At 35.2% G+C, this 13788-nt stretch overlaps 1 protein-coding gene across 1 annotated transcript in view; it reads right to left on the bottom strand.

Moving 5' to 3' along the window:
• Nucleotides 1-13511, bottom strand: part of MNS1 (meiosis specific nuclear structural 1) — a 30208-nt gene extending 16697 nt beyond the window's left edge. The window contains 3 exon segments of the mRNA XM_006920334.3: nucleotides 3218-3345; nucleotides 12430-12651; nucleotides 13402-13511. Of these exon segments, the coding sequence (XP_006920396.1) occupies nucleotides 3218-3345; nucleotides 12430-12651; nucleotides 13402-13404 (353 nt within the window). The 5' untranslated portion in view covers nucleotides 13405-13511.
• Nucleotides 13512-13788: the final 277 nt, after the last annotated feature.

Here is a 13788-nt window from a genome sequence, read left to right as displayed (position 1 = left end):
AAGTGAAAAGTACAGAAGAGCATACAGTGGAAAATAAATCTCTATCCTCTGCTTGCTCTCAGCCTTCTCCTTCTCCTTCCCAGAGGCTATGTTTGTTCTCATTTTCTTGGATATCCTTTCAGAAAAAACTCTCTGTGTTAAAAGATAGATGATAGATGATAGATGATGATGATGATGATGATGAAGGAGAAGAAGAAGAAGAAGAAGAAGAAGAAGATAGATCATCCAGATAGACATATTAGACCAGATAGACTTAACAGATTTTTAATTTTTTATTGATTTTCTTGAACATTTCACCCAAAAGCAGAAGAATATACCTTCTTTTCAGGTACACATGGACCATTTTCCAGGACAGACCACACATTTCAGGCCACAAAACAACTCTCAATAAATTTAAGAAGATTAAAATCATATCAGGAATCTTCTCTGATCACAATGGTATGAAACTAGAAATCAATCCAAAGAAAACTGAAAAGCATACAAAAACCTAGAGGCTAAATAACATGGTCCTAAGCAATGAATTGGTTAACAACAAGGTTAAGAAAGAAATCAAAAGATATCTTGAGACAAGTGAAAATGAAAATACAACAACCCAAAATCTACGGTACACAGTGAAAGCAGTTCCAAAAGGAAAATTCACAGCAACATTGGCCTACCTTGAAAAACAAGTAAATCTCAAATAATATAACCTTATATCTAAAGGAACCAGAAAAGAACAAAGCCCAAAGTGAGTAGAAGGAAGAAAAAATCAGAGCAGAAATAAATTTAAATAAAAAACACAATAGGAAAGATCAATAAAACTAAGACCTAATTCTTTGAAAAGATACACAAAATTGATAAACCTTTAACCAGACTCAAAAAAAAAAGTGTGCCCAAATAAAATCAGAAATGAAAGAGAAGTGACAACCGACACCACATAAGTACAAAGGATTGTAAGAAAATACTACAGAAATAGGCAGTGAGTTTCTCAATTCCAGTTAAAAACTAATATTTTCTTGGATTAAAAAAATCATGCACTTAAAATCAAGAGTCTCATGACTTCTTAACTCTATTTCAAGCACCACAGCCAACATTTCCTCGAATTTAGACTTGCCATTTTGCAGATGAATACATTCGTCAGAAAAATGATCCATTTCTGCATGTCAGTCAAAATTTTACCATGGCTTATGCACAAAACTACTTTTAGTAGTTTTGACACTGCTGAGAGGCAGCATACTCTATTTGAAAGAGTACTTAACTGGATGACTTCTGCCTTAAATTTGAAGAAAATTTTCATAAGGTATAGAATTCCAGATGAGCTGTTATTTTCTTTCAGCCCTTTAAATCCAGTCTTCTAGTTTCCTCTGTTGCTGCTCAGAATTCATTCATACTTTTTATTGTTGCTCCTTCAAAGGTAATAGTCTTTGTGTGGCTACTTTTGTTATTTTTATGATTTTCTCTATTGCTGGATTGCGAACGTTCGACTAGGATGAGTATAGGTGTAGTTTTCATTATTTATTGTTTTCTAACCTGTGGCTTTGTCTTTTATCATTTTTGAAAATTCTTGACCAATATCTCTTCAAATACTACTCTGTATCATCCTCGTTGATGTCTACTACCAGGACTAAAGTTATACATGTGTTAGAACTTTCCACCATAGCCCATATCTCTTAAGTTCATCTATATTTTTCTATCTTTTTGTGTCTCCATGCTTTCTTCTGGATGTTTTCACTAACCTGCTCACATTTTATCTCTTCATCTAATAAAATCTAATTAAATTCGTTATCACTGAAGTAAAATGTATACTAAAGTACACAAATCTGAAGCATACAGTTTGTAGAATGATGTCAAACACCTGACCAAATGCTTATTGGCCGAATTCTGTTTCACTTTCAGCCATATTTCTGGAAGCAGTAGAAACCTGCAGGAGAAATGCAGGTGCAAACGCCAGGCTCACCATTCTGGTTTCATTCCTTTCCCAGATCTCATTTATATACTTTCTCCAAATAGTCTGCTCTCAGAGGGAGCATATATCTGAAACATCTAGTCTACAATTGCTAGAAGTGGAAAGCTCCTCTATTTAATTCTTCTATTAGTGAATTTGACAAAGACATGATGAAATATTTGTTTCATCTTCAGATAATATAAAAACATGGGTGATAGCTAACAATGATTGGAGAATTAAGGTCCAAAAAGATAGTTCGAGACTAGAATAATATGAAGACATGAGCAGTAATTCTAAATCTCTTAAGAATAATCTTAGAGAATTGATAAAAGTTGTGGATCTGGAAAAATGCATGGGTATATTTGCCAAACATATAAATATAATGCTGCTCAAAATTTCTGAAGCTCATCCATGGGTCATATATTCCGTAAAGCTCTGCTCAGTTGAGATAAAATGTAACAATTATCAAGGTAAATTTCCAATATATTCAACTATATAAATATAGGATGGCATTTAGTTAGCCCTGAATTTTCAACAGGGTGACATGGGTGTCCCTAAAAAGTAACTCAACCTGTGGTTAACAGTCCCACTCTTAGGAGTACTAAATAGTACCCTAATGCAATGATATAAAGAAAGAAATTGTAAGGGCAATATTTTGTTAAGGAACACCAACAATGTAAATAGATCTATAGAAGAGAATCTGGATGGTGAACAAATAAAGGAATGGGGGATATTTAACTTAGAAAACATTTAGTGGATTCATAAATATGAAAGGATGTCCTACAGAAAAACAAAATTTGGATGGTTTATTTTTCATCACATAGCAGAACTCAGATAAATGCATGGATGTTACAGGGAAATCTATTTTGAGCCAAGGGGAAAAAGTGTTATTCAAAGTTAGAGCTGAATGAAAAAGAAAGTTCCTATTGCAGTCACAAGAAGTGTTGACCACAGGTGACCAGTCACTTTCCAGGAAATTCATGTAGGGGTATAAAATTAATTGACGTATCACCTAAAGTTTCTCTTAAGGGATCACTTTAAAAATTACATTTAGAGGAAAGAGAAGAATTGATTCTTTTTTCACCTAAAATATTAACAATTTACTACCATGAATACAACTTTTCTAAAATGTGTGTGTGTGTGTGTGTGTGTGTGTGTGTGTAGCAATAAGTATTTCTAAGCAAAATATTAACTAAGTGCAATGATATAAAGAAATTTCACTCTTAGGTACTAAGCATTACATAAAAGTTTAAAGATAACGACTAAATAAATGAAATTTACAGAAACAGATACCTGTTTTCTCTTACTCGTTGCCTCATCTTTTCATCCTTTAGACTTTCATGTTTTAGTTTTGCCAATTCCGTAGCCAATTTTTCTTCTTGTTCACGCTGGAGTTCCCTCAATCTTTTGTTTTCTTCTGCCTGAATAAAGATGAATTTATTTGTTTTTTAACAGGAAACAAGTGCCTTCAGAGAAACAACTATGTTTTATTTTAAAATACAACCTATGATTTCAATAAATACTTTTCCAAATATTGTGTCATGGAAAATTTCAAACACCACCAATAGTAAGAAATATATTAAAGTACACCCTCAGGTAGCCATCACTCATCTTCAACAATTATCAATATTTTGCTAATCTTCTTTCCCTCCTCTTCCCCTCCCCTTTTTTTTTTTTTTTTTTGCTAAAGTATTTTAAAACAAATCCTAGATATGTCATTACCATATACATAATTCAGTATTGATCTCTACCTAATAAGAATTTCTTTCTATAACAACCATGCCATTAATATGTCTAAACAATTAACAATAATTCCTTAGTAGGGTCTAATACCTTGTCCACATTCAGGTGTTCCCAATTGTCTCAAAGATGGTTTTTTTAAGTTTGTTCAAATCAAAATCCAAACAAGGTCCAAATATTGCACCTAGTTACTATTTTTTTAAGTCTCTCATTCTGCTACAGTCACCTTTCACACAAACGTTTTTCTTCCAAGCCATTGATTTGTTGTAGAAATTAGGACACATCTCCCACATGCTGAATTTGGCTGATTGCATTCCCTGGGATATCATTTAACTTGCTTCTGTTTTCTACTTCCTGTAAAATGGTAGAAAGATCTACAGGCTTAATTCTATATTTAGGAAAGAAGAAGCACATGAATCGAGAATAGATGTTCAACGTCATTAGCCACCAGGAAATGCAAGTTAAAACTACAAATGATCTATCAACACATATCTGTTAGAACGGCTAAAATAAAAAACTGACAAAACCAAATGCTGATGAGAAACTCCATTACTTACACATTGCTGGATGGGTATGTAAAATGATGCAACCATTCTCAAAAATAGTTTGGTAGTTTGTTATAAAGCTAATATGCAATTACTATTACAACTCGACAATTGTACTCGTAAGCATTTATCCCAGAGAAACGAAAATTTATGTTTATTTAAAAATCTGTCCCCAAATGTTTACAGCAGATTTATTTAAAAGAGCCAGTGCTGGAGATACCAGACATTCAACAGGTAAATGGTTAAGTAAACCGTAGTACATCCATATCATGGAATGCTACTACTCAGCAACAAAAAAGAATGAAGTATGGATACAAGCAACAACCTAGATGAATCTCTAGGAATTATGCAGAGTGAAAAAAATCCAATTCCAAAAGGTTACATGCTGTTTGATCCCACTTACATAATATTCTCAAGACATGTTCTTTATTTTAAAATTGAGATATTCACAGAGCATAAATTCGCCTTTCACAGTTCGTGACTCAGTAGTTTTTACTGTATTGACGATGTTGTGCAACCATCAACACTAGTTGCAGAACTTTTTTTAAAAAATTAACTATTTTTTGGAGTTTTGGGTTCACAGCAAAGTTGAGCATAAAGAACACATTTCCATTTACCTTCTGCCCCTACACATGCTGAGTGTCCCTCACTATCATTATCTCCCACCAGAGTGGTACATTTGTTATAATCAGTAAACCTACACTGACACATCATTATCACCCAAAGTCCATAGTTTAGAGTTCACTGTTGGTGCTGTATATTATATGGGTTTTGACAAATGTATAATGATATCAATCTACCATTATAGTATCATACAGAGTAGTTTCTTCACCCTCAAATTCCTCTGTGCTTCATTTATTTATCTCTTCCGCCCTGAAATTCCTGGCAACTGATCTTTTTACAATCTCTACAGTTTTCCCTTTCCCAGAATGTCATATACTTGAAATCATACAACATGCAGCCTTTTCATATTTGTTTCTTCCACATAATACACATTTAATGGCTTTTAATAGTTTGATAGCTCAGTTATTTTAGCTCTGAATAATATTCTATTATCTGGATTATTTACTAAAGGACCATCTTCATTGCTTCAAAGTTTGGATAATTATGAATAAAGCTGCTATAAACATCCAGATGCAGGTTTTTGTGTGGCCATAAGTTTTTAATGTTCCAGAATGTATCCATCATCCCCAAAAGGAACCCCATACCTGTTAGCAATCATTCACCAGTCCCCTCCACCCCCACCTCCAGCCTCTGGCAATCACTAATCTTTCTCTATGGATTTGCCTATCCTAGGTATTTCATTTCAATGAAATCATACAATATGTGGTCTTTTTGTGTTTGGCTTCTTTCATTTAGCATGTTTTCACAATCTCATCCATGTTGCAGCACATATCAGTAACCCATTCCTTTTCATGGCTTTATAATTTTTCATTGCATAGCTATAACATCTTTTGTTTATCCATTCAGCACCTGATGAGCATTTGGATTGTTGCCACTTTGGGGCTATCATGAATAATACTATGAATATTCGTGTATGAGTTTCTGTGTGCACATACATTTTCAATTATCTTGAGTATATGGTTAGGAGCAGAATTACTGGATAATACAGAAACTATGTTTAACTTTTTGAGGAACTACCAAACTGTCTTCCATAGCCACTAACACCTTTATATACTTCTGTCAGCAATGGATAAGGGTTCCAAGTTCTCTGTATCTTTGCCAACACTTATTTTCCTTTAAAAAAAAAAAATTACAACAATCCTCATGAGTCTGAAGTGGTATCTCATTGTGGTTTTGATTTTCATCTCCCTAATGACTAATGAAAATGAGCATCTTTTTGCACTTCTTGCTCATTTGTATATCTTCTTTGGAGAAATGGCTATCGAAATAGTTTGCCCATTAAAATTTTGTCTTTTGATTAAGTTGTATATTTAATATTCTTGAAATGACAAAATTATAGAAATGGAGAACATATTAGTGGTTGCCATAGTTAGAGATGAGGTTCAGGCAGACAAGAAAGAGATAGGTTTGCTTATAAAAGGACAAAGGGATCCTTACAGTCATAGAGCTCTTATGTATCTTGACTGTGGTGCTGGATAGACAAACCTACACGTGATAAACTGTACAGAACTAAATATACACACACACACATACATATACTCTAACATGAGCACAAGCAAACTTGGGGAAATCTGAACAAGATTGGTGGATTATATCATTGTTGATATCTTATTTGTGATATTGTACTACAGCTTTGCAAGATGTACCACTGAGAGAAATTTGGTACAGGAAATGTAAGATCTCTCTGTATTATTTCCTACAACTGCATATGAATCTACGATTATCCCATTAAAAGTTTCAATGAATGAAAAGCAACAGTAAGTACTGATGAGGCCACAAAGCAACTGGCGTTCTTACACATTACTTGAGGAAACGCAAAACGGCGCAGCAACTTTGGAAAACAGGCAGACTCTCAAATGAAATGTACATCTCCCACATGATCCAACCATCCTACTCCCAGATTTCTATCCAAGAGAAATGAAAACTTTTGTTCAACAAAAGTTCAAAAATTTGTAACCAAATATTTATAGCATTTTTATTTATAATTGCCAAAAACTGGAAATAACTCAGATTTCTTTCAACCTGTGAATGGATAAACAAACTGTGCTATATCCATATAACGGAAAAGTACCACACCATTCAGCAGTTAAAAGGAATGACTATGAAAAACATGGAATCTTAAATTTGTTTTGCTAAGAAGTCAAACCCAAAATTTTATATCTCAGGTAATTCCATTTATATGATACTATGGGAAAGGTGACCCTTTTTTGTGCCAAAAAAATCAGTGGTTTCAGGGATGGGAGAGTGAGTAGTTGACTAAAAAGGAAAGAAGACTTTTGAATGAGGAGACTTCTGGTGTAATGGAATTGTTTTTGCATTACACTGTGATGGTGGAAACAGAAATCTATGTATTTGTCAAAATCCACAGAACTGTATATCACAAAGAATGAATTTTATAATATTCAAATTTAAAAAGTCGACGAAAACATCCACACCATGCACTACCACCCGATAATAGAAAGGAATTATTGATACATCCAATATAGATGAATCTCAAGAGCATTATGCTGAGTGAAAGGCTACTCATAAAGTCACAGACATGATTCCACATATGTACAGAGTCACAAACGTGATTACATTTACACAACATTCTTGAAATGACAAAAATTAGAGAGATGGTGAACGAGTTAGTCATTGCCAAGCATAGTGGGGACTGAAAACAGTGTGTGACTATAATGAGGTCTTGCTGGTGATGAAATAGTTCTATATCCTGAATGAGGTGATAGTTGCACAAATCTACATGTGACAAAATGACATAGAAGTGGATAAGCACACTGGATCAATGTCATTTTCCAGGGTTTGATATTGTACTACAGTTATGTAAGATGTAACTACTGGAAGAAACTAGACCTCTTTCTACTGCCTTTAAAACTTCCCAAGAATCTGTAAGTATTTCAACATAAAAACTTTTTTTAAAAAAATGAAAAAAAAAAACAGATGTGGGGGAACAATGGAATGCAGATGATGACAAATTAACTGTATTAAAAATCAATCATAACCACAATGCTGAAGACAGGCAGGAGTGGACCTAACTTTGGAAAACTGTTTGACTAGATATTGTCAGGCTAAAGACAAAAAGAATTGTGCACAGATCTATATTGTACATTTGTTGTTCACAGGGGTGCAGGTTAGCAATTCTGAAACTACTTTATTTACTTACTCGGGTAGAAAAATAACTAAATATATTATATATAAGAGCCAGCTTTCTTATTGTTGAGAAAGCAGTTACAAAGAGAGGAAAAGCTAAAATGACCACTGTGGTACCAGATTGCAGTCAGCATTACCAATGTAGACTCATGGTTTGTTTTATTAATATATGCAGATAGGCACAAAATTAAATAGATGTGTGTATGCATTGATTTGATTAGCATATATTTATTTTCTATTTCTTTCCACCTAGAAGGAGTAGTGCAGTAAAACCCTATTAATAACGAGCACACCTATCATTCAGATCTTGGTTTCTAAATACAATTCTCCAGTAAAAGGAACCAAGTCTCTTTAGAGAAATGGTCGATTCCAAGGCAAGGAAAGAATAAGCTGAGCCTGGAACATATTATGGTGCCGAAAAGCAAGTAAATGCAAAAGAAGAAAAAGCAGAGCATGTCAGAAGGGCACACAAAAGACAACTTGAAAAAAGTTACCAAAGGGCAAAATTGGAACAACTGGAGCAACAAAAGAAGTAACAGTAGTACTGGATTATAACCAAAAGCATAAAATAAGTATTTGTCCACACTGGTATAAATAAATAACTGAATAAATATATGGAGGAGAAGTGACAATTTTTTCTTACAGAAAAATTCCAAGTAATAAATGAAAAAGGAATGAAGTAAATAAAAAATGACCTTTACAACCCAAAAGTAATAATTGCTAAAGGTAAGATTCACCAATGAATGCTAACATTAGTAGGGGACAAGAGTTTAAATAGAAACAGAATATCTGCATAGTCTCAAAGTATTTCCTTCAAAATATTTAATATTTACACGGTGCAAAATAAAACTTTACAGAGAAGAATCCTGTTAGATACCATCTTAACCAAGTGATCAAGGTTTAAATCAAGAATAACACATATCAACATCTTGTACCCCCAATATAATGCATAAAAAGGGGATGAAGGTCCCCGATCAGTTGACTTTGTGTTAACCAGAAGGGAGACTCTCCAGGTGGGCCTGACCTAACCAGGTGAGCCTGAAGTAGCCGAAGTCACTGCTCTGTGGACCTTAGGGAAGCAAACTGCCACTTTGTGAAGAGGGTCATGTGGCAGGGAATGCCACCAATATCTGGGAAATAAGGGCCTCGGTCTTACAACTATAAGAACATGAATTCTGCCAACTCCTAAAGGACCCCAAGATCCACATGAGAATGCTTTCCAGACAACACCTTGATTTCAGCCTTGTGATAATGTGAAATCCAGCTATACCATGTTTGGATTTCTGACCTACAGAAACTGTGAGGTAATCAGTGGATGTTGCTTTAAGCCACTAAATTTGTGATAACTTGATACAGAGCAACAAAAAAATAATACAACAAATAAACTGTAGTCTATAAAATTGTCAAGATCATGAAAGACAGGAAAAAGCAAGGAACTCTCATAGACTAGAGAAGACTATGGTTGAAGGACACTAAGGAGACATGACAACTAACTGCAATTTGTGATCCTGGAACAGAAAAAAAGACATTAGTGGAAAAAGTGATATAAATCAGTATTTAAAATCCGAATAAATCCTGCAGTAACAGTTTTGTACCAAGGCTAATTTCTTCATTTCGATAATTGTTCTACGATTATATAAGATGTTAACATATAAGGAAGTCAGGTTAAGGGTATGTAGAAATTATCTGTACCATTTTTGCAACTCTTCTATGAAACTAAATTTATCTCAAAATAAACAGTTAAAAACATGTATATTTTCAAGTTTTGTCCACTGAAAAGACCTGGAATCAATGATAACTCAAGAATAATAAGCACATTTAGCACCCAAATTGTCTCGAAATATTATTTCCACTAAATGATAATACGGCTCGTTGGTACAACAGTCATGAAGCAAGAAATTTCCCAGATGCATCTTATATTAATTAGGGTTTTCAGAGAAACAGAACCGAGTGGATAAGGAACTGGCTCAAGTGATTATGTAGGCGGGCAAGTCCCATGATCTACAAGGGGAGTTGGAAAGATGGAGACCCAGAAAAATGAATGATTTAATTCAAGTTTAAGTCTGAAGGACTGAGAACCAAGAAAACCGATGGTGTAGTTCATCTCTGAAGGCTGGCAGGCTTGAGACTCAGGAAGAGCTGATGTTTCAGTTCAAGTGGAAGGCAGGAAATAAAGCTGATCAGTCGCAGTTGGAAAGGAGGAAGGGGTTTCCTCTTACTCAGGCTTTTTGTTCTACTCGGGCTTTCAGATGATTGAATGAGGCCCACCCGGCATAAGAAGAGCAATCTGCTTTACTCGGTTTACAGATTTATTTATTTATTTATTTTATTTAATTCCCCCACCACTTCCACCCCTGACCTAAGGATGTTGCCATCTCCCATTAAGAACTGGATCTCTGAAGGCGGGGTATCTCCTCCCACACACTCGCGGCACACACCCAGGGCCTGGAGCACCCGGGGCCTGGCACACCCAGGGTATGGACTGTGGCTCCACTGGGGCTCAAACCCAGGACTTTCTGCGTGTAAAGCAGACGCACTAACCATTATTCTATGGAACCACCCCGATTTACAGATTTAAATGTTAATCTCATCCAGAAACACCCAGAATAATATTTGACCACCCTATGGTCCAGTCAACTTGATATATAAAATTAACAATCACTAGCCTGGAATATTTTGTTCAGATAAAAAGCAAAGAAACTATTGCAGATTAAGGGAGTCTTGTCAAAAGGACACAGAAGCAATAAAAGGGCATCTACTGGCAAAAGATGAGACAATTTGAGCATCAAAAAGTAATAAATGCAATTAATTTAAGTATCTAAAGACCCATGAGTCCATAAAGATATTTTTAAAAAGAGAAAAAGTCAAAAACTAAAGAAAACAAAATTTTAAAAAACATCAGCAAACACCAATGGAAGTGAGTAGGGCACCAATTCTTTACTCTGGAAATTATGTATTTCTTCCCCTTCCAATATGAACTATATTTCAGGGTATCAAATAATCCTAATTGATGAGGGAAAGTTATTTACAGAGGAATCTCAGCTAATTGTGAAAGAAATAACGAAATTAGAAAATCAGTGTTTTGTATCCTCTAATGAAGGAAAAGATTCATTGGTGAAACCACAGATGAAAGTTTGATGAGGATCTTTACAACAGGGGAACCAGGCTGTCTCACCAAACCCACTGATCAACAGTAGCATCATGCGCCTGCTGATGTGATACAACATCAAGGTCAGTGATTGCCACAAAAGCTGTACACAAATCTAATCATGCCTTTAGTGTCAACTTGCATTTAGAGGAAATATGAGAAAGGAACCAATGAGGACATAAACATGTAAATTCAGAATGTGGGATGTCCTATAGAACAACTGGCCTAGTTTAACATGTTAAAAACACGATGTTAAAAAAACTGAGGAGGGGGCTGTTTTAGATGAAGAGAGACCTAATAGACATAACAACCAAATATACTATATGAACCTTGTTTGGATCCTGATTAACGCAAACCAAATGTAAAAGCAGATTTTTGACACAACTACAGAAATTTGATTATGGAATGGTATTTAATGATACCTAGAAGTTACTGATAACTCTATTGGGTGAAACAGTGACATTATGCTACTAATATGTAAGAAAATATTTTATAACATGCATACTGAACTATGCAGGAGAGAGTTGATTTATCTGGATTGTCTTTAAAATTAAATAAAAATAAGAATAAAAAGAATTTTAAAAATCTAATCCCTAGGATCTTGCTCAGGGTTAAAAAAATCATGTCTAAGCTTCTGGAATTTGGAACTCAAAGGGATAGTTAGAAATTTCCACCGAAAAACTGTCTCCGTATTTTAAGAGTTATAGTCGTATAAACTGTACCTAAATTCTTCAAGGCAGTTATTTCAAAAATATGAGTAAATTCATACCTAATACGTAAGTGTTCATTTTCCACCACTTAATAATGTACATGTTTAATCTCAGTAATTTTTTTTAAAAGATACTCTTAAATTTTTGTTTTTAGAATTTTATGGAAAGCAACAGAATTATACTTATGTGAACAAAACTGTAGTAGTAGATTTCATATTTACGGGGGGAAAAAACCTGCGTGCTTACTCTTCCAAGCACTATTTCAAGGGCTTTGCATGTATTAATTCATTAATTATTAAAACCATACTATGAAGTGAGTACTATTATTATTCTTATTTTATAGACAAGGCATTAAACAGTAAAAGCTGCCCACCCAAAGTTCCAAAGCTAATACACAGCAGGACTAGGATCAAAGACTTACAGTCTAGCTCCAAAAACCCAGCTCTTCACCACTACACTGGGCTGACTTACAATGAGGCATCCTTTGCCTGATGTTACTATCTACTCCATTCCAGTATTAGCAACTGGCTTTCATCATTTCCAAGTAGCAAATGAAGAAAAAATGATGTGAAAATGAATAGTAAAACTTACCTTTTGAATGGCTTCTTCCATATCCAACTCAAACTGTTCATTCTGTAATAATCTGAGAAATCTCTTGTGCTCAACTCGGTCATCATTTTCATTCTGCACCATTTGGTCCCTGATTTGATTCTCTATCTTTTTTAGTGCCTTCACATGCAATTTTGTGCTGTAGTTTTTATCTACTAATTTCTGATGCTTTTCACTGATACTCATAGTTCTCTTTTTGGCGTCCTATAATGCAAAAAGTAATAACAAAATAAAAATATGCATGTTTTGGTGTTCCAAAATTCTGATTTTTAAAAATATATTGATATAAGCCCCAGTAACAAATTATACAAAGATAGGTAACAGAAATAAAAAGGACTTTGGTAGATAATAAATACGTGGTAGATAAATACATTGATATATTGATGAAATAGGGACTATTATTCCCCATCCTACAGATGACGCGTGAAAAGTAAAAGCAGCTTTACTCAAGGTTCCTCAGCTGATAAATAGCAGTCCAGGATTCAAAGACAAGCACTCGAACTCTACAGAGCCAGCTCTTTACTACTATGCAGGGAATCCCACCCCGCAACCCCCATCTTGGCCATAAAGTGCTGTTGAGATGTCTCGTCAGGTTTTCCTAATATAGATTTAATAGGACAACCCACTGCTACTTATTCGTTCACTGTCTCTTGGACTTTTATTTCCACTCGTTTGTTCAGCGGTTCTTACTCTTTTCCTAAATTTCCTGAAATATGGGAAATAAGATATTTATCGGGCAAACCAAATAGTATGGGGAAAATGCAAAAAGGTCTGGAAGCCACCACGAGCGTCCCTTAAGTAACTGCACCTGAAGCCTTTGAAAGCCAATACCAGTTTCCCACTAAGTCTCAGGTTAGGCATCCAAATCCTTTTTTAGAAGCAGGCTGGCTCTAAACTACAATTCAATCAACAGATAAACAAGTAGTTTTGAGACCCCCCCGCCAACCGGCTCACCATCTTGGTGGAGAAAATTCCCCCTCCGGCTCCCAGAGCTACCGCCTCCCGCAGCAAACGAAATGGCTGGCTGAGCGCCCTTGTGTTTATGCGGTTTCCCAGCAACGGCCGCCGAGGCGCCCCAAGGTGCGGCCTCCCATTGGACAAGCAAGATCCAATCGGCCGTGAGTTTCTTGGGAGGCGGGCAGGGCGGCTACTTCTATAGGTCTAAAGGAGACTGGTGGGAAGTTCAAATTTTGTGTACTAATGCAATCCCTTGACAATGTATTAGGGAGCTCGAGATTTTCTTCAAGTGGATACTCTATTTGGTGGGGTTGGGAGCCAAGCTGAGGTCTGTAGAAACTGTTTACATAGCAATACACAGACTCCTATCTAGTACACAAGGCT

This window comes from Pteropus alecto, unplaced genomic scaffold (assembly GCF_000325575.1).
Source record: "Pteropus alecto unplaced genomic scaffold, ASM32557v1 scaffold86, whole genome shotgun sequence".
In the NCBI taxonomy this organism is placed as follows: domain Eukaryota; kingdom Metazoa; phylum Chordata; class Mammalia; order Chiroptera; family Pteropodidae; genus Pteropus; species Pteropus alecto.
This window is presented reverse-complemented; position numbering and strand designations above follow the sequence as displayed.